The sequence below is a fragment of the Martes martes genome (assembly GCF_963455335.1).
Source record: "Martes martes genome assembly, chromosome: 4".
Lineage (NCBI taxonomy): Eukaryota > Metazoa > Chordata > Mammalia > Carnivora > Mustelidae > Martes > Martes martes.
In genome coordinates, this window is record NC_137891.1 from 171,580,166 (window position 1) to 171,605,792 (window position 25,627).

The 25,627-nt window shown below is 54.2% G+C and overlaps 2 protein-coding genes across 2 annotated transcripts; one reads left to right on the top strand and one right to left on the bottom strand.

The window, feature by feature from the left end:
• Nucleotides 1-2,936: 2,936 nt before the first annotated feature.
• On the top strand, nucleotides 2,937-10,485 carry TENT5B (terminal nucleotidyltransferase 5B). Its single transcript, XM_080802210.1, has 2 exons — nucleotides 2,937-3,429; nucleotides 8,543-10,485. Exons 1-2 carry the CDS (start codon nucleotides 3,166-3,168, stop codon nucleotides 9,560-9,562), a joined length of 1,284 nt encoding a protein of 427 aa, XP_080658336.1. The 5' UTR covers nucleotides 2,937-3,165; the 3' UTR covers nucleotides 9,563-10,485.
• Nucleotides 10,486-13,424: 2,939 nt separating this feature from the next.
• Nucleotides 13,425-19,583, bottom strand: TRNP1 (TMF1 regulated nuclear protein 1). Its single transcript, XM_080801891.1, has 2 exons — nucleotides 18,738-19,583; nucleotides 13,425-14,208 (listed from the first exon to the last, which is right to left on the bottom strand). Exon 1 carries the CDS (start codon nucleotides 19,579-19,581, stop codon nucleotides 18,904-18,906), a length of 678 nt encoding a protein of 225 aa, XP_080658017.1. The 5' UTR covers nucleotides 19,582-19,583; the 3' UTR covers nucleotides 13,425-14,208; nucleotides 18,738-18,903.
• Between the last annotated feature and the right edge of the window lie 6,044 nt (nucleotides 19,584-25,627).

A 25,627-nucleotide genomic window follows, 5' to 3' on the forward strand; every position in this document is an offset into this window, starting at 1 on the left:
GAGGCCCAGAAAGGGAGAGTGACTTACCTATGTCACCACAACTCAGTTATCATAGAGAGTAACTAAATCAGAGTAACTAAAATCAGAGTCAGGATTAAGAAGGGAAATATGTCTGGGAGGGAAATGGCTCGCATATAATGTTTGAAAGCCAGATGGATTCTTCAGAAGCTACCCCAGCCGTCGTTTCCGCCATTCACTGGGACAATTAGAAGCTGGTCTTGGTGAAGGTAAAAACCCTCCTGAGTATACCCCCTGCTCTCTCGCCTTCCTTCTTTCCTTCCTACATTCCCTTAGTTAACTCCCATAGTTAAGTAAACAAAGAAATAAGACATTTCAGATAATGCGAAGAAAATAAAACGGAATGGGAAAGAGAGCAACCATGAGTATACGTGGAGTGAGAGAGAGAGTTTTAAGTAAACTAAGTTTAGTTAACTACATTCGTTTTATACTAGAAGGTCAGCTCTAGGGTAGGGACCTTGCCCATCATATCTCGGGCCTAGCCCAGCCCCTGGTTCACAGTGCTTAGTATATATGTGTTGGTTGATGAATGAATGAACAAATGAGTGAATGAATGAATGAATGAATGGATACATCTTGAGGGTGGTACCAGGGCTGTGCCAAGCATGGTACTGTGATCTGTGCCAACTCTTCCACGAGTAGCAGTTGGAAAATAGGGCTCTGGAGTCAGGAGACCTGGATTCAAGTCCCACCCTGCCAATTAGTGGTTGTATGACCATGTCACTTGACTTCTCTAAGCCCCGGTTTCTTCATCGGCAAATTGAGGATAATGATCCCACATCTTGAGCTGTATTTTAGAAATTAGAGGTCATGGATGTAAAGTGACCTGGTACATAGTAGGTCTTCAGTATATGTTAGTTTCCTTTCTCTTCCTTCCTCTGCTGGGACCATGGAAGTCAAGGGTTTGGAGACTCTGGGTTCAGCAAAGGAGGTTTCTCATCTATTTCTTCTCTTTCAAAAGAAGGTAAAACAAAACAGTAAGCAACTTCACTGAGGACAGTGCAATGACTTGCCCATAGTCACACAATCAAGCAGTAGAGCGAGCAACAGGTTCCCTTCCAGGGGGCTGGAGGAAGCCCCTGATCCCAGACAAAAAGGAGGGAGGGGACAAAGGCAGGATCTTGCTTGTGCTGGCCTTCAGAAAGAGGAAGTGATTGCTCTAGTCTGAGAGTCAGGCTCCTGGCTTCTAGGTCCAGGTCTGTCGGAGACAAACTGGTGACCCTGGAATGTAGTTTATCATCCATAGGTCTTGATTTCCTCTTCTGTAACATTGGGAATATTACTCCCTGCTGGGCCTGCCTTGTAGAACGGGGCAGTATTAGAAGAATGATATTTAATCTAAGAAAAAGTATTTTCGTGTTAAATCAAGCAGATTCCATTTCTGAAGTTCCACCTCAGGTACGTAGATTCAAAATCAGAAGAAAAAGTGAATTCAAAAGTAATGATAAACCTCATCCCTCTAGGCTCTGTAAAGTGGGAAAGAAGAACATGTAAACATATTATTTCAATAGAATATATGAAAATGGGGGCACCTGGGTGGCTCAGTCGTTGAGCGTCTGCCTTTGGCTCAGGTCATGATTCCAGGGTCCTGGGATCGAGCCCCCCATCAGGCTCCCTGCTAAGCCGAGAACCTGCTTCTCCCTCTCCCACGCCCCCTGCTTGTGTTCCCTACCTCGATGTGACTCTCTCTGTCAAATGAATAAGTAAAATATTTAGGGGAAAAAAAGAATATATGAAAATGTTTTTTTTAAAGATTTTATTTACCTATTTGACAGAGAGAGATCACAAGTAGGCAGAGAGGCAGGCAGCGAGAGGGGGGAAGCAGGCTCCCCGCTAAGCAGAGAGCCGGATGCGGGGCTCGACCCAGGACCCCGGGATCATGACCTGAGCCGAAGGCAGAGGCTTCAACCCACTGAGCCACCCAGGCACCCCTGAAAATGTTTTCGCAAAAAAAGAAAGAAAGAAAGAAAAGAAAATGTTTTTGCCAACTACAAGTAATCAAATCAAAATTTTAAAAAATGTTTATTGAACATCTTCTCTGGGACAGAAAAGGAAACTGGCTCAGGAGGGGTTAGTGACTTGCCTGAGGGCACACAGGACCTGATAAGGCTGAAAAGCTGGAAGGATAGACTTCCACCAGCTGCTTAGGAAGCCCCTACCAGAATGGGCTACAGAGGAGCCCAAGACGCAGGGTCAAGAAAACCAACTTCCCATTTCCAGCTGCCCTCCATCCTCCAGCCCCTAAAGGCCCTGGGTCTGCACAAACGTAACAGAAAGGGCATGTGCTATAGATTCTATGTTCACACCGGGGCCCCAACTCATTTGCTGTGTAACCTTGAAAGAGTCACGTCCCCTCTCTGAACAGGTGTCCCCTCCCCTCAATAGGAACATTAACGCTGGCGAGTCTGCGGTTGACAAGGGCCAATCAGGAGTGCGTTAAATAGCATCTACCTCGGTATACACAGAGTTTGTTACCTTTCCTCGATTCTGGAAGAACAGGAGGAGCGCTGTGTGGAGTTGAACAGGCGGCGCAGTGTCTCTGGGCTTCTGAAAAGAGCGGATGACCAGGACCAGGCCAGGCGAACTCTAAATCCCTTCCAGCGTCAAAAAGAATCCTGGAGCTTCTTAGTGGTCCAACTCTGTTAGACTCCACGGGTCACTTCGCTCCCGCCTGCCGCTGGAGGGCGCAGTCCCTTTAAGTCTCGGCCTGCCTCCGCCCGGGCCAATCACTGCGAACAGAAGTTCTTTAAGGACCAAAGGAGGGAATTCAGCCTGGGCCGGGGGGCGGGGCAGGGGCTTGCCAGCCAGCCAATCGGAATCTCCCTGGCGACTAGTGACTCACGTGCCAAATTCTGCTGACCAATGGCAGGGGAGTCGAGAGGCGGGGCGCTCCCACTGTGTGACAGCTGTCTGGACCAATGGGCATGTCGCCCGCGGCCTATAAGAGTCTGCCGGGCCCTGGGCTACAGGCTCTAGGGTCGGTTGGTCGTCGCCGTCGGAGGTGTGCCCTGAATTTGCCTCGCCGTCGCTGCCACCCAGTCCCTGCAGCCGCGCCCCTCGCCTTGGCCCCGGCCCAGCCGCTCTCCCTGCCCTTCTCCCCTTAGTCACCCCCCCGGTTTCTGCCGTCGGGGCCCCGGGGCCGGGCTAATGATGCCGTCGGAGAGTGGAGCTGAGAGTCTGGACCAGGCAGCTGCGCAGGTGGGGACGGCTGCGGCCTCGGCGGTGGCCACGGCCGCCCCGGCAGGCGGCGGCCCCGACCCGGAGGCCTCATCGGCCTCCCTCGGACGGCACCTGAGTGGGCTAGGCTGGCCACAGGTGAAGCGACTGGACGCGCTCCTGAAAGAACCGATTCCCATTCACGGGCGCGGCAACTTCCCCACTCTGAGCGTGCAGCCCCGGCAGATTGTGCAGGTGAGTGGGCCCTGGGAAGGGGGTGGGGAGTTATGGGGTCTCCAGCCTGACAGATTCTTGTGCTCGGAGGCACCCAGAGTCTGTTCGATTCTCTGCACTGCTAGGGAAAATGAGACTTAGAGATGGACAGGGACTGTAACAAAATCGCACAGAGCATGGGTAGTAGACCATGCTCCCTCCATTTGGCTTTCCCTTCCTCTGCCTCAGGAGAGCCTTGATTCCTCCCGCACCATTCACCCTGGCCCTGGCTAGGAAATGGGAGGAGAATGGGGCGGGACTTGGCTGCGGTGGTGCTTGGGGTGGGGGTGGGGGGCCAGCAGGAGAACGGCCCTGTCTGCTGAGACTAAGGATACCAGGAAGCCCTGGATGGGTAGGTGTGCATGCTTGGGTTCAAAATAGGTTTTTTTCATCCCCACATCTTCATCGTTGGTCTTCACCACCCCCCCCCAAGACACAAACACACACACACACACACTCACTCACTCAACTCCTTCCCTCTCTGGAGGTTCTTGGGGTAGACTTTGTCCTGTGCTTCCTCAGCCCTCGGCTCAAGAACCTTGTGGCTAAGTGGAAAATCCCAGAAATCCCAAAAAGGACTCCGTCCCTCTCAGCTGGGGTTGTGGCAGGAGATTAACTAAGCACCAAACCAGTCCTGGTGCCTGATGGTGGAGGGCGACATCAGGTGTCCAGTGTTTCTTCCCTTCCCCAGAACTGGAAGTGAAGGTTGGCCGTGGTGTCTCCTAAGGAGCAGAAAAAGAGAATTCTGGTAGCCCTCTCCCCTTCCTCAGACTCCCTCTTCCCTTTACCTAACTTTCAGCACCCCTCAAATTGCTCTTTTTTCTTTTTTTAATAAAGATTTTTATTTATTTATTTGACAGAGAGAGAGATATCACAGGCAGAGAGGCAGGCAGAGAGAGAGGGGGAAGCAGGCTCCCTGCCAAGCAGAGAGCCCGATGCAGGGCTTGATCCCAGGACCTTGAGATCAGGACCAGAGCCGAAGGCAGAGGCCTAACCCACTGAGCCACCCAGGCGCCCCTCAAATTTCTCTTTTATCTGTATAACCTAGGTGCTGGTATACTCTGAAATGCCAGAATGGTAATCACTGTACCCATTTTGTGGCTGGGGAAGCTGCGGCTCCAAGGGGGCCCTGAGCTGTCTAAGATTACCTAAAGAGGTGAAAATCAAACCTGGAGAATCATGGGTCTTCCTGGGAGATACCTGCTCAGGCTCAAGTCTTCCTACCTCTTCCCCACCTCCCAAGACTCAACTTTTAAGTATTAGGGAAGTCTTCTAATGGAAACCAGAAAATCCAGCCACAATTCTTGTGTATTTCTGCCAGTAGACGGACTTTCTTTCTGGGGAGCTATCCATAGAAGCTAGTGAAGCCAGCCATTCCCCTGTCTCCTATGGTCTCAGCCTCCACTGAGGAGGAGGGGTGTCTGCTAAGGGATTACCTCGCCCTCCCTCCCAGGGAATGGGAGGGGGTGGGGGCAGATTCCCCAGGGCTGACTCACCCACAGCCCCAGTGGTGCTCACTGAGGCATTCCTCCGCTGCCCGCTGTCATCGGGTAATTAGGAAACCAGTTGAGGCTTTTCTTCCCAGGACACTCAGGTCAACCTTGGGGCTCCAACTACTGTCTCTCCAGGACTGTTTAGACGTGGGGGAAGGAGGAGCCCCGTGTGGGAACTCCCCTCTGCAGGGACGAAGGGTGCCCTGGAGGGGAAGTCCCTGCCCAGTGCCTTTACTGGTGTCTGCTCTGTGCCAATGCCTAGTCGGGACACCAGAGCTCTAGATATGCCTGGGCCCCACCTCTCTGCCCTTCAGGTGCTCCCTGCCAGGTGGTGGGGACTGCAGGCCAATAGGAACTGACTTCCTGAGCCCCTAATAGGAGAGTGTTCTCCTAGACTAGGGTCAAAGATATCACAGAGCAGGGAGCTGCTGGCTATGGTGGAGAGAGGCAGCCGAGATTTCAGAGCTGGCCTGGGAGGCTGGACATCTGGCTTCAGGGCCCAGACTATTGTCCATTCCCTTTGCTGGGCCCAGTGTCCCTATCTGTTCAATGCTGAGGGGTTGGACTACTCTACCACATCCTTTCAGGTTCCAGAATCCAAAGGGAACAGTGCCTTCCCCTGGCCTGTACAGTTGCATCCCCAGGGAAGAAAGTCCATCTCCTGGCGGGAATCTGCAGCTGGCAGTTTCACAAACTGGTGGAGGTGCTGGGTGTGTATGGGGCATGGAGAGTGGTGCTTGGTGTGCATGGGGATGAGGGCCATCCGGGCTGCCTATATGAGGAGGTGGGGGGGGGGTGCTGGGGTGGGGTGGAGGGAAGGATGCTAGGTGTGTGTAGTGAGGAATGCTGGTTGTCCATGATTCAAGAATTAGAACCTTTCTCCCTCTCTATTCCCATAAGACTTTGCCTACAGCAGCAATCTGAGCAGCTAGAGATGCTCATCTTGCTTGGACCTGAGCTAGAGGGACCCATTCCCCTGTAGCAGTCTCCCCTGCCCATAGCTCTGGGAGGCCCCGTTCTAATTAAACTCAGCCACTTAACTAGCTGTGTGACCTTGGATAAGTCCTTCGCCCTCTCTGGGCCCAGGGAACTGAATGAGACAATCTGATCTCTCTAGCTGCAGTCAGAGGGCCTGCATTAGTCAGCTCCAGGTTGGAGTTTTGTGAACCTGCTCGCTGACAGCACCCATAGTCCGTCCCCCCCCACCCCCACCCCCGCCACCCTCTGCAGGTCTTGGCAGTGGCCCAGAAACAGAGCGATTCTGGGGAGGCCCTTGGCACAGAAGAAAGGGTGCAGCCACTGCCCCCTTCACGGCTGGAAAGCCTGATTCAGGAGACTCTAAGCTGCCCTGCAGTCTTTGGGTGTGGCAGTATCTGGGGTCCGCCTGCCAAGCTGGCTGTAGTCACACCTGGGAGAGGGACAACAGCTGCCGGCTGGCTGACACAGCCAGCCCCACGGCCTGACGCAGGCGGTTTAACAAGGGTACTGCTCCCTACTCACCAGGCCAGATGCCATGCCCTGGGGTGAGCAGCAGCCTGAGTAAGGCTCCGTCAGCTCTACTGGGACCAGGGGAGGGGGCTGGTCCACTTTGCAAGTCTGGCAGGGTCCTTGGGACAAGGTCTTGCCTGTTTCTCTCCTTGGCCTACGTGGGCACAGCTGCCAGCTTCCAGGGTGTGGGTGAGAAGTCCCACAGGCCGGGCTGTAGCAACTGGCCCCCTACCCCCAGCTTTCCCAGTCTATCTGGCCAAGGCATCTCCCAACCCCACCCTCCCATTCCTAACTACCTTGACTCAGCTTTAGTGACTGGAGGGTCACCCTCACTCTGAAGTTTTGAAAGAGAGGGAGTGTTAGAACCCTAGTGTCTAGTCTCTGCTCCTTCTAAATCCTGGGGTGGCAATATGATGGGAGGAGAGTCAGCCACACCTGGATTTGAAGGCACCTCTGCATGATCTCGGGCAGATGATGATACTTCTGTGAGCCTTGGTTTTCCCAGCTATAACTTGGAGATCATAGAGAGCCGTCCCCCGTCTAGGTATCTGGCTGGTTCAGTCAATGGAGCATGTAACTCTTGATCCCAGGGTTGTGAGTTGGAGCCCCATGTGGGATATAGAGATTACTTAAAAATAAAATCTTTAAAAAGAAAAAAAAGAGAGAGAACATCGATTCCTCCATAGATTCTGGTGAGAAGGTCCAAGTATTCAATAGGTGTCTAATGGGTGTTCCTCCCCAGCCTCCCTGCCCCCAGCTCCTCCCACAGCATGTTCCTGATGGCCAGTTGCTTACCCTTGTAGCCATTACAGTACCTTCCCCTAGTCTGGGTCCTCCTCCCGGAACCCTTCCTGGAGGGAGCCGCCCGCCTCAGATTGCCCCACTGCGGCTTGCCTCCTCAGCACTTAAGTGCATTCTTTGCAGTAATTCCCTGAGAAGAGAGGAGGGCAGCCCAGCCCAGTGCTGGGCGCTGACTTGGCAGCAAGGCGGGGTTGCAGAATCACTCAAGGCAGGAATGCTGCCTGGTCACTTTCAGGATGGTGCCTGGAATACACTGGGTTGCTGAGAAAACTGAATGTCTGGGCCCAGCTCCGTTCTTCTCCCCAACATGGTCCTAGGCCCAGAAAGATGCCTCTGGCCAAAGGAACAGATTCAAGATTGAAGATGATTGGTTTGCCGGGGTCTGCGGCATCTCTTCCCACTTGGGCTGGGCGCTGAGTGCTTTCTGAGATAATCACCCGTCTCCTGTCCCAAGAGCAGAAAGGGTCTGGGTTTTCACTGCCAGCCCTGCCACTTCTTAATGCCTCCCCACCTCGAATCTCAGGGGTTGCACCACTGCAAACCTCAGTTTCCTCCGCTCTAAAACAAGTGCAACATTTGTCTCACAGGGTCCTTGTAAAGATGCATTAAGGTGAATATGTCCTAGTCAAAAGAACATACATGGACTGGAGAATCCAATTGGCCTGGGTTCCAGTCTCCACCTGGCTACTCTCTGACCTTGGACATGTTACTTAACCTCTCTGTGCCTGTGGTCCCCCATCTGTAAATTGGGACAATAATGCCTAAATGCAGGATTATTGTGAGGGTTAATGTAGTAATGCCCATGAATTGCAATTACATGCCTAACACATTTGAGCAGTTAGCATCATGGCTGGCACAAAGCAAAGTGTTTTACTTGAAGTTTTAGAGAGGTAGAATACTGCAGTGGGTAAGACCTGAACTCCCCGAGTTTAATTCCCTGGCTGTGTGACCTTGGACAAGTTACTTGGCTCCTCTGTGCTTCTATTTTTCCCTCTGTAAAATGGGAATAATAGTACCTACCTTATAGCATAGGTAACTGTGAGAATTATACAAGTTTATATCCTAATGTAGAAAGTGCTTGGATCAGGACCTGGCATTTAGTAAATCCTGTGTACGTGTTTGCTGTCATTAGTGCTGTTCTTCTGGAGTCTTTGCTCCCAGGAGCCATTCTCCAGATTAGGAAATCAAAGTTTTAGAGGGTTAAAAGACTTTCCAGAGGCATGACAGCTGGCGTGATTATTACATGGACGCGTGGAGGGGAACCCAGGGGCCCAGGCTCCTGACCCCTCTCTGCCCCCCCATCTCTTCCGCAGGTGGTCCGCAGCCGCCTGGAGGAGCGGGGACTACACGTGCACGGGGTGCGGTTACACGGCTCGGCCGCCAGCCACGTGCTGCACCCTGAGAGTGGCCTGGGCTACAAGGACCTGGACCTGGTGTTCCGCGTAGACCTGCACAGCGAGGCATCCTTCCAGCTGACCAAGGAGGTGGTGCTGGCCTGCCTGCTGGACTTCCTGCCGGCCGGTGTGAACCGGGCCAAGATCACCCCGCTGACGCTCAAGGAGGCATACGTGCAGAAACTGGTGAAGGTGTGCACAGACACGGACCGCTGGAGCCTCATCTCATTGTCCAACAAGAGCGGCAAGAACATGGAGCTCAAGTTTGTGGACTCAGTCCGGCGCCAGTTTGAGTTCAGCGTGGACTCCTTCCAGATCATCCTGGACTCCCTGCTGCTCTTTGGCCAGTGCTCATCCACGCCCATGTCTGAGGCCTTCCACCCGACCGTGACCGGTGAGAGCCTGTACGGGGACTTTGCCGAGGCCCTGGACCACCTGCGGCGCCGCATCATCGCCACACGCAGCCCCGAAGAGATCCGTGGCGGTGGCCTCCTCAAGTACTGCCACCTACTGGTGCGAGGCTTCCGGCCTCAGCCGGGCACCGACGCACGCGCCCTGCAACGGTACATGTGCTCCCGCTTTTTCATCGACTTCCCAGACCTGGTGGAGCAGCAGCGCACGCTGGAGCGCTACCTGGAGGCCCATTTCAGCGGAGCCGACTCGGCCCGCCGCTATGCCTGCCTGATGACGCTGCACCGGGTGGTCAACGAGAGCACTGTGTGCCTCATGAGCCACGAGCGTCGCCAGACACTGGACCTCATCGCCATGCTGGCGCTCCAGGCGCTGGCTGAGCAGGGCCCGGCTGCAGCTGCTGCCCTGGCCTGGCGCCCCCCGGGCCCTGACGGGGTTGTGCCTGCCACCGTCAGTTACTACGTGACTCCTGTGCAGCCTCTGCTGGCTCGGGCCCACTCGTATCCCACCTGGCTGCCTTGTAACTGACTCAGACCCTGGCCAGAAGGTGCTTGGCCTTTCCTCAGGACGTGGGGCCTCCAGGAGTGTGTAGGGGATGTGACCAGAGACCAGCAGCCTGTGCCAAGTGGCCCAGCACTGCTGCAGGGTTGGGCCTTTGACTGAACAGACCAGACATGGCTCATCCCTGAATGAGGCCCCTGGTGGGGGTTCAGGCCAGGCTGGGGTTCTTGATAGACCTGTGGGTTATTGTACCCCACTTTTGGACCAGCATGATGGTGGGGTGCAGGGGTTGTTTGTCTTGGGGGTCCATTGCCTTCAGGAGACAAAGCATGTTTGGGCTGGCAGCCTCAATGCTCATCACCTTAGGTTGATTTCTGTGGCCTAGAAAGGTCTCAGGTTGATTTCTGTGGCCCAGAAAGGGTCTTTTTGGGGAAAGCCAGCCCACAGTGATTCCAGCAGCCTCAGAAGGCCTGCAGCCCACACAATGGCTAAAATATGGTATGTTATAGGAACTACTCACTCTGGGTACTCTGGGTTGGGCTAGACCCCTGCCGGGACCTGGCAATTAAACCGGACTAAGCACTGGGAAGAGGGAAACTGAGGTGGGACGAAGCTACCTGGGTTTGCAGAGGGATAGGGTTAGCCCACCCTTACCCCAAGCTGTCCGGGTGCACGGGCGAGCAGGAGCTGAGCTGCCAGCGTAGGACATGGCCCGTGCCCCTTCTAAGGTGTTGCTCCCTTCCCCTATGGTGTGGGGATCCCTCCGCCTAGGAGTTCGTTCTTCAAAGGGTGCTGGGCCCAAAGTGACCAGTCAAGTGCTCCCACCCCAATGGCCTGGTTACAGGGTCTTCACTCGAAGGAAGGGAACCATGCCCCACCTCCTTTCCCATCCCTCTGGATTTGTCACCATTTTGCACTCTTAACACCTGCCAATAAAGATTGTCTACACTAAACCTAGCACCATGATTCCTTCTGGGAGAAGGGCCTTCCATGACTGTGGGGGCTCTGGCTGCCTCTCCCAGCCCGCCTCTGGCTTGTATTTGGGGGTTAGGGACATTTGGGTGGCTTGGAGTCTGAGTCCTGGGCTGTAGCTGGGGAGTTTCACCTCCTTCCCTCAACACCAGCCCCAGCTGGAGAACTGTGCTAGGAGCTCATGTCTACACATGTGACTTGTACCTGCAAATTGCCTTGGCAAGTCTCTTGTTAAAGAGTAAATATTTCAGCATTTTCCCACCGGGAGTCCTGATGACCCTGGGCTTGGCCTCACACTCCAGTGCTCAGGGCTTCTTGACCCTTGGCCCACCCAACCCCAGTCCTTCTCAGGAAGCCGGTAGAGGACAAGCTGAGTGAATGTGGATTGGAGAGCCCTTAAGAGGTGGCCACCGAGACTCGGGGACTTCTAGCGTCCTCCAGAGCGAGAGCCCAGGTTTGGCCTCCCTACCTGGGAGGAAGGTTCTGTCTGTCCTCTCTTACTCCCAAGTGCGATGGGCACACTCTGGCCTGTTTTAAACGGGTCCCCTAGAAGGGCAGGGTCTCCTTTCCAAACCCAGCTGGGGGCCATGCCAGGCTCCCCAGGAGCTCTTCCCTCGGGCCATTGGCCAGTCACTGGCCTGGACGCTGCCCACTGTTTACCCAGCCCCTTTGATCCAGGGATGGCAAAGCCCTTAACATATTCAGCCTCATTAGTGGTTTCTGAAGTGGTGGCTTTGATGGTTCCATCCAGGCTGAAAAAAACAAGGCCTCCGAGGAGGCCCCAGGTGACCTGGGTGAGTCCAGTCACCTCATCTGCTCAGTGAGTCCCCGCAGGGCTCAAAAGGGCTAGAAGGGTGAGTGGTTAAGACTTTCTTGGCTTGGTGACTGAAAACAGCCCCTCCCGCCCCAACCCTGGTTGCGCCCACCGAGCTAGGGGCTTGGGAGAGATTGTTTCTCCCAGATCCTGGTGTGGGCATGAGCGGACGTCCGCCGTGTATAAAGCAAGCAGTAGGAGCTGGAATCCATCCGCAAACAAAAGACCAAGATTCCCGACTCTCCTGAAGATTACACTCCAATACGGTAGACAGAAAATAAACTAAATGATACAGTCTTAGAAGGTCAATGATGCTTAAAAGTACGTGGCAGGGTAAAGGATTGGGAGTGCCAGGGTATGTGACTTTAAAAAGGGTGGACCTCATCGAGAGGGTGACATTTGATCAAACAAAGACACAAAGGCAGTGGCTGGCAAGCCCTGCGATGTCTGGGGAGAGAGCTTCCGGGCAGAGGGAATCTGTTCATGGGCACATGCAACCAGCAGGCGTGTCTGGGGGAGGGCGCGCGTGCCTCAGGGTGTCTGGCTGGCCTTGCACAGGCATGCACGCTCTTGCCACTGTGACACGCACGGGTGTGAGATGTGGGAGAGCATGAGCCAGGAGCTCCCAGGAGCAACTGCCCTTTCTGGAGTCTTCTCTCGGGGCCAAGCACTAAGCTGAAGTCTTCACGGTCACTACCTCCCACTTCATCCTTGAGAGAAGAGCGGTTATTTCCGCTTTCACAGACAAGGAAGCTGGTGCCGGAGAGGTCAGGGTGGTGTGGGCATGTTCCTGTCAACCCCTGCGCCCTCTGGCCCCTCCCCTCTGATTCCATGTGGCTGAGCGGGACCTCCTGCCCCCGCCCATGTACATGATGAGGCGTGTTTGGCAGGTGACGGTTTGTACTTCTGTGCATTGACCATTTTGGGGAGGGCAGCGGAGCAGCGTGGGGAGAGATACATTTTCTTGATGTACATGACACCAGCCATGGCTTGGGGTGACGATGCCAGAGGCCCATGGTGGCAGCAGGTGCGCCTGTGGGTGTGTTTGGGGCTGGTGCCGTGTTTCTGGGTGTGAGAAAAACAATGACTCAGTGGCTGGCATTGTTCTCTCATGGACAGTTCCCGCAGCCACCTCAGACGCCAGGACAGGCAGAAATCAAGAACTGGGAATCAGAGCCAGAGAGGGGAAGGCTGAGGGAGGAAAACCCACCCCCGTCACCCCACAGGGCTCCCAGCCACAGTTCATGTGCCCCATGGGCCAGGGAGGGTGGGGGAGCTCCACAGGGAGAAGAGGCACCGCTGTGAACTTTGGGGAGCAGAAGACATGCCCTCAGGCAGCGATATGATGTGTTGGCCCCTCCAGCCCCAAGCTCTCCACCCTTCTCCAAGCTCAGAGCCCAGGAGGCTGACCTCTGTGGACTGTGCGTCAATGACTCCCTTGTTCTCAGCCTTCCTGTTGCCTTCGGCCAGTGAGAGGCCCCGGCAGGAGACTGAAAGGAGAATGGGGTGTTTATTCTGCCTGCTTCCTCCCCACCAGGCTGCTGTGCTTGGCTGCATCTCTCAACCAAAGGCCATTGCTCCCCGTCAGGGGCGCTCCCCACACAGCTACACCCTCAGTCCCGTGCCCTCCCTCCCCACCGTAAAGGCTCCCCACTGTTGCCAGCCCTTGGGGAGCCGCACCATCCCTTGTCCCTTTCTTAAACCCACATTTTTGGAAATAATCCCTTTTGAAATCTCTTCCCAGTTTGAGGGTGCCCTGCCTCCTGCTGGGGCCCTGACGGACAAACAGGCCCTTGTGGTCACCAGCCCAGTCACACACAATCTTTCACGGATCACCATACTGCCCTGTCATCACAGATGGGTGCCACCTTCCTGCGTGGGTCCCCGTCCCCTCCCCCAGCTTCCTCATCACATCCTTCACTGTGGGAGACTTCCTGGAGAGGGTCAGCCCAGAGCCAGATCCAAGGGGGAAAGCAGTCTGGAAGTCAGTCAACAGGGCCAGATTGCCTCAAGGAACTGCTAACCTAAAGAGTCATGAGAGACGCATACAAAGGAAAGGCAGTAGGGACACTTGCAAAGCAAACCTCAAAATCACATGCCTTTGTCTCACATTATTGAAATTTATTCTTCCTGAATGTATAAATCAGGAGACTGATTCAAGAGACATTCATTTTGTGAATAATACAAGTTCTGGGTTGTGTGTGAGTAAATGTGCCCCCCTTCCCTTTTTTATCAGGATATTTGAATAAATATGCTCCCTTTTTTCATTTTAAACTTTGCTTCCAATTTTTATGTTGCCACTGTGTCTCCCTGAGGAAGAGGTGCCCCTCCCCCTGAGCCAGCAGCAGGCCATCTTTCTGAGAGTCCACAGCCACTCCCTAGTCAGAGAGGACAAGGACAATGGGGGAGGGAAGCAGGGATTTCTCAGACTAACGTTTCCTCTCAGATGGGCCTCCCAGCATTGTCAGAGTGAGAAGCCATTACATTGACCAAAATGCAGACCCCAGCTGCACCGTGACTTAAGAACGACGACTATATTTAAAAAGAAATCCTTTTCATGTTCACATTAGAAATGTTTGCTGCTTTCTTAAATAATCTGATTGCATCTCAGAGGACCTGTCGTAACATTTCCAAGCATACAGTGTCAGCCAAAATCAAATGTGGCTTAGGTAAGGAAATTCCAGAGGACAGGAACCTTCCCCAGAACCCAGCACCTTGCCACTGTTGAGTGCAAGGCCTCTGTGAAGGGAGGACAGTGCCAAGATTGTATGGGATCAATTCGGTGGGGTAGGGTTGTGGGACGTCCTCCTGAAGGAGATGCCCAGGGCAGGAGCTCAATCCAGGAGTCCAGATCCGTAGAGTGGAGGCTCTGAGGAACTGGGAGGAGCTGGAAAGAATAATTTCAAGAGCTTTAATTACCTCCTTCCCACAGTGACCAGCCCCACCCAAACCCTTCAACGTCTGCATCAAGAGGGCCCATTGTGGAGACAAGGTACAGGATAATATTATGGAGCAGGGCTCCATGGCTCCCGTCCTGGAAGAGGTGGGGGTCCTGGGGTAAGCAGAGGTTCCCTTGGGCTTTTTTCCTTGGCTGAGATCCCCACTGGTCTGAGGAGCTGGAATGGAATGTTCCTGGGAAGAAAAGCCTGCCCCTCCTCCACCTCCCCTTATGGAGTTCCCCAGGGCCCACAGTGGGGGGAGAAGGAGGATCATTCCAGGGATTCCTGATATGGCGATGCTCTGGGAAAGCAAAGCCTCAAAGTGACGCCTGGGGTCTCTGTCCTAGCAGCCTCTCCTGGGCTAGGCAGATTGCCTCTATCAAACATTTATGAATCTCCACTACGTGCTTAGTGTGACCTCTCATTCAACAGTGAGGAGTTATCCTCTCTCCAGCTCCCCAATAAAACACACACACACACACACACACACACACACACACACACACACAACTGGCCCAGAGAAGGGAAGTCATTTGTCCAACTTCTTCCAGCTGAGAAGTTATAGGCAAACACTGAATCCCAGATCTGTCTTATTCCAAGCTTGGGGCGCTTTCTGCCCTCACCATGGAGCCTGTCACCCTCCTCCCCTGCCATCCCAGGCTCTCCACTCTCCTTGGCATGAAACCTTCCAGCCAGGTGTGCAGGGAGAAGAGGCAGCCCTCCAAGGCAAGCCCAGGCCCTGAGCATCATTGGCCTGCCCTTGCCTGAAGCTAGGTGTGCTGACTCAACCTGACTCACCCCCCAGAGCCCAGACAACCAGGGACAGGAGCCAGCTTCTGGGGGTGTGCCCAGACCTTGGTGGTGGTGATTGGGGAAGGGGGGGTACACCTTCTGCCACCCTTCCAGCATTTCATCACATCCCTCCCAGATCTGAGGACCAGGGGCCACAGTACTCAGACATAAAGGGTAAGAGCCCAGAAAACCCCTCAAATGGAGCCCTTACTATCCTGGTAAATGAAAAGTCACATAACGTTTAAAGGACCCCTCATTTACAGGTTCTAGGTTCTTAGGCAAGTCATCTGCCCTACCTGATCCCCAGTTTCCTCATCCATGGAAATGGGGATAGTAACCCCTACTTTGCAGAGTAGCTGGGAGGAATAAAACAGATAAAGTGCTCAGCACATTGCCTAGCGTGGAGTTGGTTAATATATTCCAGAACCAAGGAACCTGGCCAGGCTTAGGTCAAGCACTGATGCAGGAAGAAATAGGCTGGAGATTTCCCTGACTTTCCCCCTCCTCCTGGCTGTAAAGCAAGAGCCTCTCTTTTATCTCTGAGAACACTGGGCGATTGGGTTTTCTCTAGGGACCTGACGAGGCCCGGGGCGGGGGGTGGGGGGAGTGGGGGGGTGGGGAGGAGGATGCGGGGGCGGCAGCCTCCTTGAGACTGCCGGCTACAGGTTTGGAGCACCGCAGTTGTGACCTGTTTAAGCCTGATCTCTAGGAAGTCACCGTGGTCCCCAGATGGCTGCAGAATGCGGTATTCTGATCAATTATCAGTGTAACAAATCAGACGGAGACCGCCAACAGGGTCAACCTTTTTTCCAGGAAAGTCTTTCTTGATGAACCTTCCTCCTGAAGTCCGGGGCCGGGCCCAACCACAGGCCCAACCTTACGCCTCTTCGCCGAACGACCGCCACGCCCCGCTAGTTCTGCCAGACCCTTAACTCAAGGCCTAGGAAGGCTAGGCAGGACCGGAGGGGGCCGGTCGGGGGTGGGGACCCCGGGGACCAAGCCTGCTCCAGGCCACTCCCCCAAGCCCCGGGCAGCAGCCCCACACTGCCCTCTGGTGGCACCGCCCAGAGATGCCTTCACTGGGCTAAGGCCCTCCAAAAAAGGGAAGGGCTCATCCAGGGGAAGGGCAAGTTCTAAATTAGAACCGTGAACTCTCTCTCAGCCCCAAAAGCTGGCCTGAAGAAGGGCCCCCGTTCTCATTCCCCCTTGCTGAAACCCCAGATTCCCTGCTGACCAGCGAAGTTCTCAAGACCTCCAGCGCTGGGGCCATCAAGAAAGTGTTCTGGAAGGAGGGGGCTGGGGCGGTGTCAGTCACCAGACCCAGGGGCTATAGTTATTTGTGAAGGCCTAAAAATAGCCCTCTAACAACACAAATTGCCCAGCCCCAGAGGGTCCCCTGGGATAGTGATTGCCAGGGAAGGCTGCCTAGATGAAGGCTGGAACCCTTAAAAAAGCAGAGACCCTCTGAAATCGGTGCCCCTTCTTGAGCCCCTGGACTGAGTAGATACCAGTGCTTGTTGACCGAGGAGAAAACGGAGCCTCCTAGAGGGGGCTGGGAGGCTCAGACAGGAGTGGGAAAATGGCTTTTGTTGTTGGCTGAGGAGCAGTGGGCAGAGCACTGAACCATGAGCTGAGGTTTAAGTCACTGAGCACTGTATTCCCCAGGTCAAGGCCCTTAGAGAAAGGCAGTGGAACATCTAGAAGGGGGGAGGAGGACAGAGCCGCCTGTGACACTAGGACGAATCTCCATCTCCCACACACATGCATCACTTTCTCCATCAAGAGCCATCTCTAATCCCTCATTCCCCACCCCCTCTCCAAATCAGGACAAAGCTGATGATGCTAAATCCCAGAGAAAGGCAACACTGATGGCACAGAGCACTTTACACCACTAGCTAAAAGCTTCTCTGGACCAAGCGTCCCTCTCCCGTACAACGCAGAAAACCACCAGTCCTGGCTGCAGCCCAGCGCTGCAGCTGGAGCTCCTCACTGTCACCTCCAAGAAGTCCTTGTTCTCTCTGGGCCTCTAGACCCTGAAAGAACTGAGTAGCTTCAGAAGGTTCTCCCTCTCCACGGAGGCCAGAGGATGCCAGGGTCCCTCATTGCTTTCCTGGTCCCCATGCTCTCTGATTCCTTGAGACCTCCTCCTGGACTTCCCTACTCCAGCTAAGAATGAGGTTTGGAAAGGCCCAGATGTTAGAAACCAGCCCAAAGTTTGTACCTGAGGAGAGGAAGAGGAAGGGCTAAAGAGAGTCAGGTGAGGGCCCCCGGGGCTCTGCCTTTCACAGCAGTGCACCTGACCCTCAAGACTCTAGGATTAAACCAGATTCCTATGACTCTGACATTCCCATTCTACCCCCTTTTCCACTATTCCCAAGCCCTGACATGAGGAAGGACAGCTATGTCCAGAGAGGGACTGAGGAATCTGCCCCAAAGAGGAGGCAGAGTTGTTCTAGGTCTCACAGCAAGCAGGCTGGACACCAGCTCCCTGTAGCCCCTGCCCCTGAGCAGGAAGGAGACACCATGGGAAAGACACACACAGGCCTGGGACCTAGTTCTGTCCAGTGCTGGCATGTGACCTTGCCACTCTGTAAAATGAGGACTTTAAATTAGCTCCTAGCTCCAGCAGCAAGAGCAGTGCCTGTTTCTAGGTGTGATTTGAAAGAATAAACCATTCCTCCTGTGACTTAAGGGGGAAGAAGACAGACCTCTCCCTGTGTTAACCTCACTACAGCCCTTCCCAGAGCTGAGGACAACCACTTCACAGACTGACAAGGGAGGGTGCAGTCCAATCAGGTGATGAGCAGCAAAGCAGCAGCCAGGCAATTCATAGCTGGGGGGGGGGGGGGTCCTGAAGGGCATGTGGACAGGAAGAGAAGTCAATCTCATTTCAGGTCTGGCCCTTTAAGGCCCTCCTTTCTAGAAGCAAATGACATACCTGCCCCCTTGGGGCTTGTTAAAGGATGTAACCTGGCTCCATCCCTGGCAAAGCCATCTTAGAGACAGGTTGGGAGAGGGTCCCCTAGGAGAGCAGGTGAGGCCTTAGGCAGTTACCAAACACCCCACCCTGGTTATCTAAGTTACTTTTGGCAAAACTGCTTGAGACAATGAGAAAAGATCTGTCTCCTAGAAGTGGAAGGGCCTAAGTATGATGGAAACAAATCCATAACCTCTCTGAGATGCCACCCCCTCCAAATGGGAAACAGGGGCTTAGGAGAGAATTCAGTGGTACATTCCTGGCCCAGCACCCCACCCCATTCTGGGACCTGTTTATTCTGTCCTCCCCTAAGGTGTGGAGCTGGGCAGTGCAAGAAAGCAGCAGTCTCAAGGGCAAGACTCTTCTTACAGCCACAAGGGACCCAGGAAAGGCAACGCGGGTTGGGGGGCGGGGCGGCAGGGAGGGGAAGGGAGGGGAGGAGGCCTGGGTCAGTGCAGCAGGCTCCGACTGGTAATAAAAGTTTGCCGGCAAACCCCTCTTGGAATCTGAGCATCTTCAATTTCCCCAACTCTATAATGGGGACTTGGTGCTACCACCTCACCCCCCGGGAGGACTGGGAGAGGCCGTTACAAAGTGGCCAGCTTTACTGGGGACCCAGAGGACTCCAGAAGCCCCAGGGAAGGGAGATCCGGGGCCCGGTACCACCCCGCCCCGCCCCCTCAGATGCACTAGCCACTCAGACCGCACCTCAGCCTCCTTTACTGGGCCCCTGGCCCCCCGACTGTGTCTTCCTGGGGTCCGTCAGTCCGTCCATCCGCGTCGGTGACGCCGTCCATCCAGCCGACGTCCCGATCCGTCGGCCGGCCCCTCGGCGATGGCCTGTCGGGGCTGGCCAGGGCCCCCAACGCTGAGGTCAGCGCTGGGGGGAAGCGGGGCCGCGGGGCGGGCTTCGGCGGAAGGGCGAGTCGGGCTCCGGGCCGTGGCCCCGCCGCAGGCGCCCGGCACCCCAGGGCACGCAGCCCCCCAGGCCTAACGCCGAGGCGAGCAGCGCGGGCGGGCGGCCCCGGCGGCCGCGGCGCGGGCCCTTCTTGAGGCGCGAGCCGTGCGCCGCCAGGTAGAGCTCGGCCTGCGCCACGCCGCCGCTCAGGCGGCCCAGGCTCTCGGCGCGGTGCGCCAGGCGCAGCTCGGCCGCCAAAAAGACGCGGTGCAGCTGCAGCACACGGCTCTCCAGCTCCGACACTAGGCGCCGGCGGCCCTCCACCTCCAGCAGCCGCCGGCGCGCTTCGGCCAGCTCCAGCGCTCGGCCCCCGGCTGCCCCCGCCGCCGCGCCCCCTGTCGGCGCGGTAGCCCCCGCGCCCCCGTTAGCGCCCTGGCGCCAGCGCTGCAGCTCCTGCCCCTCCGCCGAGCCCGCCCACGCCGGGGCCGAGTCGGCCGGCGCCGAGACCGAAGCCGGGGTCGGAGTCAAGGTCGGAGATGGGGGCGGGGGCTGAGGGGACGACAGGAGCTCCCGGGGCGGCGGCGGCGGGGACCCCGGTTCCGCGGTCCCTTCCTGGGCCCCCGGGCCGCAGGCGCTGATGCGGCAGCCCGGCATCCCCCGCCCCCCGGCGGTCTGTTCCTGTCTGTCCTCGGGTCAGGCCAGCTGCCCCCGCGAGGGGGAGGACTGAAGCCGCGCACGCGAGAGAGATGCCGCGGCAGCCCCCGCGCGAGCCGCGGGTGCATCTTATAGAACACGGGGCGGAGCGAAGGGCAACACAGCCAATCAGAGACTGGCATGCCTGAACCCGCCTCCCCGGCCCCGCCTCCTGAGGACACCGCCCTAACCCTTCGGGTCCCTGGTCCTCTGTCCCGCTCTGCCCAGCTGGGGCATCCGGTCCCCATCCACCTCCCCCCAATTTTAGGGTAGAAAGAGGACCGCATCTTCTCTGGTCTAGTCCCTGAGTCATAAGCTCTGGCAGTTGATGCTTAGAAATCATGGACTCCAGTCGCCTCGCTGCGAAAGGTCGGGCGGGGGGTGCCTGAGGCCACACTATGTGCCAGTGAGAGTCTGGACTAGAACTCTAGAGACTTGACTCCTTGCGCAGTGTTCCTTCCCGAACCGCACACCGCCGCTTGGCCAAATCTGTTCTTGGGCCACAAGTCTCTCCAGGACCCCATCTCCAATCTCCCTGGGTCAGTGAAGAGGTTAATGTAGAGCGGTGACCGGCGTTCAGATGGAGATCTGGCGCGGTTGGTTCCCCACCGAGGAAGCCCTTCGCTTGCAGAACAAACCACAGCGCAGGCAGCCGCCGAGCCTGGCGCGGCTTTCTCAAAGGAGCCCCAGACCCGACGGTGTGCAAAATTCTTTCTGTGTCCTTGTTCCTGTTTGCTCCTCCCAGTAGGCAGGCATCCCCACATCTAGAAACAGAGGAGGGAAACAGACACAGAAGGTACAGAGGTGCCTTGCCCGAGGCCACATTGCAGGTCAGTGGCTGAATTGGGACCACTGAATGGGACCAACTGGACCATTCATGCCCTCTGGGAACTCAGATACCTGGGTCTCCCCTCATTCAGGGACCCTCCTTAAATGGGACTTTAGTCATCCTGGTAAAACCATAGGACTGAGCCCAGCCCATTTTTCTCTGAACTAGAGGAGACCCTGCCCTACCACCTCCAAACACTGGCCCAGACACCACGGCCCTGCCTCAGTTTCCATCCACTCCAAGGTGCCATGAGAGATGGGAGGTGTCTGTTGTGGGTGGAACAGAGGCTGGAGGGCCAGGAACCAGTTCTGAGACTGATTGGGAAGAACCCCAGCAAACCTTAGACTCAGGAGGACTTGCCAAAAAGGTGTAACCAGTGTGACTACTGCCCCAGCCTGAAGAGGAAGCTGATGGGGGAGCAGCACTCACTTGATGTCGAGGAGGAGGATTTCCTGAGGAGGAGGAGGATGGAGGACCCTCTCCCTATCCTGTGTTCTCTTAGTACTTTCAGGTGCCTTAGACTGAGTGAGGGGGACTTGTGCGTGAGAAAACTTGGCTCATCATCAGACAGATCACTGCTCCCAACTTCTGGGGGACAAATCACGGGGAATAAGACTAGAATTTGCTCCCCCATCACCACCCAGATCGAAAGACCCAGCCAGACCTGAGTTCAAATCCCACACAGAGGGTGCCCGGGTGGCTCAGTGGGTTAAAGCCTCTGCCTTCGGCTCGGGTCATGATCCCAGGGTCCTGGGATCGAGCCCCGCATCGGGCTCTCTGCTCCGTGGAGAGCCTGCTTTCTCCTCTCTCTCTGCCTGCCTCTCTGCCTACTTGTGATCTCTGTCTGTCAAATAAATAAATAAAATCTTAAAAAAAAAAATCCCACACAGATTGCCCATTTGTGCAAGTTGTTTCTCTCAATAGGAGATACTCAACCCATATTTATTGAATGGATGAATGTTCTCTATATCCTCACGGCATCCCCTAGAGACAGGCCATCGGCAACATCTTCTTTCTGATAAGAAACCAAAGCCCAGGGGCGCCTGGGTGACTCAGTGGGTGAAAGCCTCTGCCTTCGGCTCAGGTCATGATCCCAGGGTCCTGGGATCGAGCCCCGCATCAGGCTCTCTGCTCAGCTGGAGCCTGCTTCTCTTCCTCTCTCTCTGCCTGCCTCACTGCCTACTTGTGATCTCTGTCAAATAAATAAATAAAATCTTAAAAAAAAAAAAAAAAGAAAGAAAGAAAAAGAAACCAAAGCCCAGGGAAGTGAAGAGGTTTGCCTGAGAACAAACAGCAGATGAGTGGCCAAGAACGAATTCAAACATGGATCTGACCCGCTCCAAAGTCATCCTTCACCTCCCTATAATTCTGATCTATCCCGTGTTCCTATTCTCTATGGCACTTCCCGCAGGTTATGTTTATATATTTGTTTACTTGTTCAATAGTCTCTCTCCCTAGGTCAATTTTGCTTATCATTAGAATCACCTCAAGTTGAGTAGAGTGCCTGACCCCATAAGACAGTCAAATAATGGGGGCGCCTGGGTGGCTCAGTGGGTTAAAGCCTCTGCCTTCGGCTCAGGTCATGATCTCAGGGTCCTGGGATCGAGCCCCACGTCGGGATCTCTGCTTGGTGGGAAGCCTGCTTCCTTCTCTCTCTCTCTCTGCCTGCCTGCATATCTGTGATCTCTGTCTGTCAAATAAATAAATAAAATCTTAAAAAAAAAAACAGTAAATGTTTATTTGAGTTGAAAAATAATGCAAGGGTAGAGCTTGTTAAGAATGTAGAAACCTCTTTCCCTTTTTTCTTTCCTTCCTCCCCCCTCACCTTCCTTCCTTCCTCTCATTCAACAAATTTGAGGGGCACCTGAGTGGCTCAGTTGGTTAAATGTCTGCCTTTTGCTCAGAGTCCTGGTATTACCAGCTTCAGGCTCTGATTCTCTCTCTGCCCTGCCGCCTTGTGCTCCCCACCTCTCTCTCAAGTAAATAAATAATTTTTTTTTAAATTTGATCATTATCTCTTTGTCAGGCTGACTGTTGGAGGTACAGCCATGATCAGATAGGGCTCTGCCCTTAGGGAACACACAGTCTAGTCGAGGGGACACAACCAGGTGATGGCATTTCAGTGAGATATCTACTGGGATGGAGAGGGGGACACAGACACTATGGGGACATAGAACAGACACTGAGCCCAGCTGGATGAGGAGGGGTTCAGGAGAGTTCCCTGCAGGAGATGATATTTAAACTGAGACCAACCGGAAGGATGAGTCAAATTGAGAGGTGAACAGATGGGGGTGGGGGCGGGGACAGGAAGGGAGGAAGGGAAACTGTGTACACAGGACCAGAGGTGAGAGACCTTTGGCACCTGCCAGCTTCCTTCCCTGAGTCCTTAACTGGCCTGCACTCCTGCTTCTGGGAGTGGACGGGGCCATAAGCAACCACCTGTAAGGACACAGCCAGCCTGGCAAACATGACATTTGGAATTAGGGAACAGGTTTTTAAACTATAATGATTACTGGCTTTTCTGATCTTATAAAAGTTATACATTCCTTTTATAGAAAAAACGAGAAAGAACATATTAAATTAAAAGAATAGGGAGGGAGGGGAAAGGCATCTGGAATTAGAGACACTTCAGTCTGAATCGAAGCTCAGTCTGTTCCCAGCTATGCAGCCCTGAGAAAGGTACTTCTTCTCTATGACCTTCAGGCTCTAGGGAATGGCCTGGACCATACCCCCAGCACTGACAAGGACACAGATGCAAGGATTTGTCCAAGGTCCCACAAGCTCGTCATATCTGTCTGTGGTCTGAGTCAGAGACCAGAAAGAGAAGAGGCAGCTTTAGAGTCCTGTCCGTTATTATATTCACGCTCCTACCAGGACAGAAGCCAGTGGAAAGAGACAGATCCTGACAGAAGCTAGGGCCCAAGGCAGGATTCCCCTGCATCAGCTGAGAGTGGAGTGGGGCAGGAGGTCAAGGCCTGAAGAGTCTGCTGGCATCCCAGTACAAGCCTAGAAGATTCGAGGCCTCACCAAGAGATGCAACCCCTCCTTTTCAGTCTCTTCCTGGCAACCTGGCCTGGCACCCCCTAGGATGTGATATCAGTTTAATAATTTAGCAGATGCAGACAAAGATAGCAGCTCTGAAAATAAACCAGCTAGGCCCCAGCCTCCATCTCCTCTTTCCTCAACAGACTCCCCTACCCTCCCTGCAAGGTTTCTGGTTGCCCCACACCTGTCAGTTCCCCAGCCTGCCAAGGAGCACGTGACACCTCCTTCTCCATCTCCTCCCTCCTACTCACCTCCTTCTCTCTACCTCATGTTAAGAGCTTTCGTATTAATTAGAGCTTAAAGGAATCTTGGCTTTAAGTCACAAGGCCTTGAGCAAGTCCCATCGTTCTAAGCCTCTCTCCGCACAATCAGAAAATGAGGCCTCTGGATTCCTAGATGTAGCATGAAGAAAATGTCTGGAAAATGGCAATTATTTGGACTGGGGACTGGACCTCTTTCCCAGGAAGGCACAAGTCCAGTGTCAGTTCTATTTCAGTCAACAACACTGCAACCCACCCTGCCGCTCCCTCCTGAGAGCTCACAGATTTTCTTTGTTTTTCATTTCTCTTGTGATGAAAATTTTGCCCTGGTTTGTATTCCTAGAATAAAAGGCTATGACTTGGGGCGCCTGGGTGGCTCAGTGGGTTAAAGCCTCTGCTTTCGGCTGGGGTCGTGATCTCAGGGTCCTGGGATCGAGCCCCGCATCGGGCTCTCTGCTTGGCGGGGAGCCTGCTTCCCCCCCACCCCCCTCTGCCTGCTTCTCTGCCTACTTGTGATCTCTGTCAAATAAATAAATAAAATCTTAAAAAAAAAAGGCTATGACTTGTGTTCACAGTGGATGCAACAGGTCTGATGTGGGAAACAAAGGGAGGAGAAAAATTACTAAATTTCCTTACTACCTACAGCCCATTGACAAGTCCTTCAAACAGTGCACTATCTTCCTCTAGGGACTCAACTGCCTCCCTGTTAATACTTTGCTAAGGACAAAAGGCAATCTTAGCCCAACCCTCCAGGATCCTGTAAATCTGCTTCAACATATACAAATTCCTTTGGGGGAGGTGCATGGGTGGCTCAGTTGGCTAAGCATCTGCCTTTAGTTCAGACAATGATCCCAGGGTCCTGGGATGGAGTCCTGCATCAGGCTCCTTGCTCAGCGGGAGCCTGCTCTCCCTCTCCCTCTACCCTTCCCTAGTTTATGCTCTCTCACTCACTCTCTCTCTCAAATAAATAAACAAAGTATTTTTTAAAAATTCTTTTGGAAATTCCTTTATCTCTACTCTCCTCCACCCCAGGATATATGACAGGATATAAACATCTCCCAAGCATATGACCCACTGATATACATCTGAAGAGTCTCATGACTCAGCTTTTACTAAACAGTAATAAATGACCTTTCCCAAAAATAGCTAGCCCCCGAGCCCCCCCACCCCCAGGATCCTGGAAACCTTGTTTCCAAAATACCTGGGAGGCTTACACTATCCCTAACCCCCTCCCAACTTGAAAGCATGTAAAAGGCCACTCCTCATGACCCCAGTGCAGCTCTTTCTGCCCATGGGTCCTGTCCCTGTGCTTTAATAAAACCACCTTTTGGCACCAAAGATGTCTCAAGAATTCTTTCTTGGCCATCGGCTTCGAACCCAAATGTCTTCCCTATATCAGGGCCATATGCTTTTGGGGCTCCATCACATTTCTGACAAATAGAAATGTTACTTCCTTCTGGGAAGTTGGGAAGAGCACTACCCCTCCCTCCTCCAAGTTCTGCTCAAACCACTCCACTTTTATGGGTCTCTGTTTCTACATCTCTGAAGTGGCCATGTGTCAAAGGGTAAGTAGAACAAAGTCAGACTCTGGGATCTCCAGACTGTGAGCTCCATTAAGATGTGAGTGAGATTGCATCTGTGTTCATGCATTCATTCAACAACGGAATCAAGCACTTGCTAGGAACCAGCCTCTGGGCAAGGTGCACAGCAATAAATAAAAGAAGCACAATCCCTAATCCCCAAAGCTTAAATTTCAGAAATCAAAATAATTAAGACCCAAGAAGGGTGCCAGGAAGAAAATGCCTGCTAATTTTTACCTAGTGGTTACTCTGTGCCAGGGAGTAATCCTCCTCGCGGCCGCTGTTCTTAGCAC

Coding starts and splice junctions, on each gene's coding strand:
- TENT5B (XM_080802210.1), top strand. CDS start 3,166: ATGATGCCGTCGGAGAGTGGAGCTGAGAGTCTGGACCAGGCAGCTGCG. Junction 3,430..8,542: donor AGCCCCGGCAGATTGTGCAG/GTGAGTGGGCCC, acceptor TCTCTTCCGCAG/GTGGTCCGCAGCCGCCTGGA.
- TRNP1 (XM_080801891.1), bottom strand. CDS start 19,581: ATGCCGGGCTGCCGCATCAGCGCCTGCGGCCCGGGGGCCCAGGAAGGG.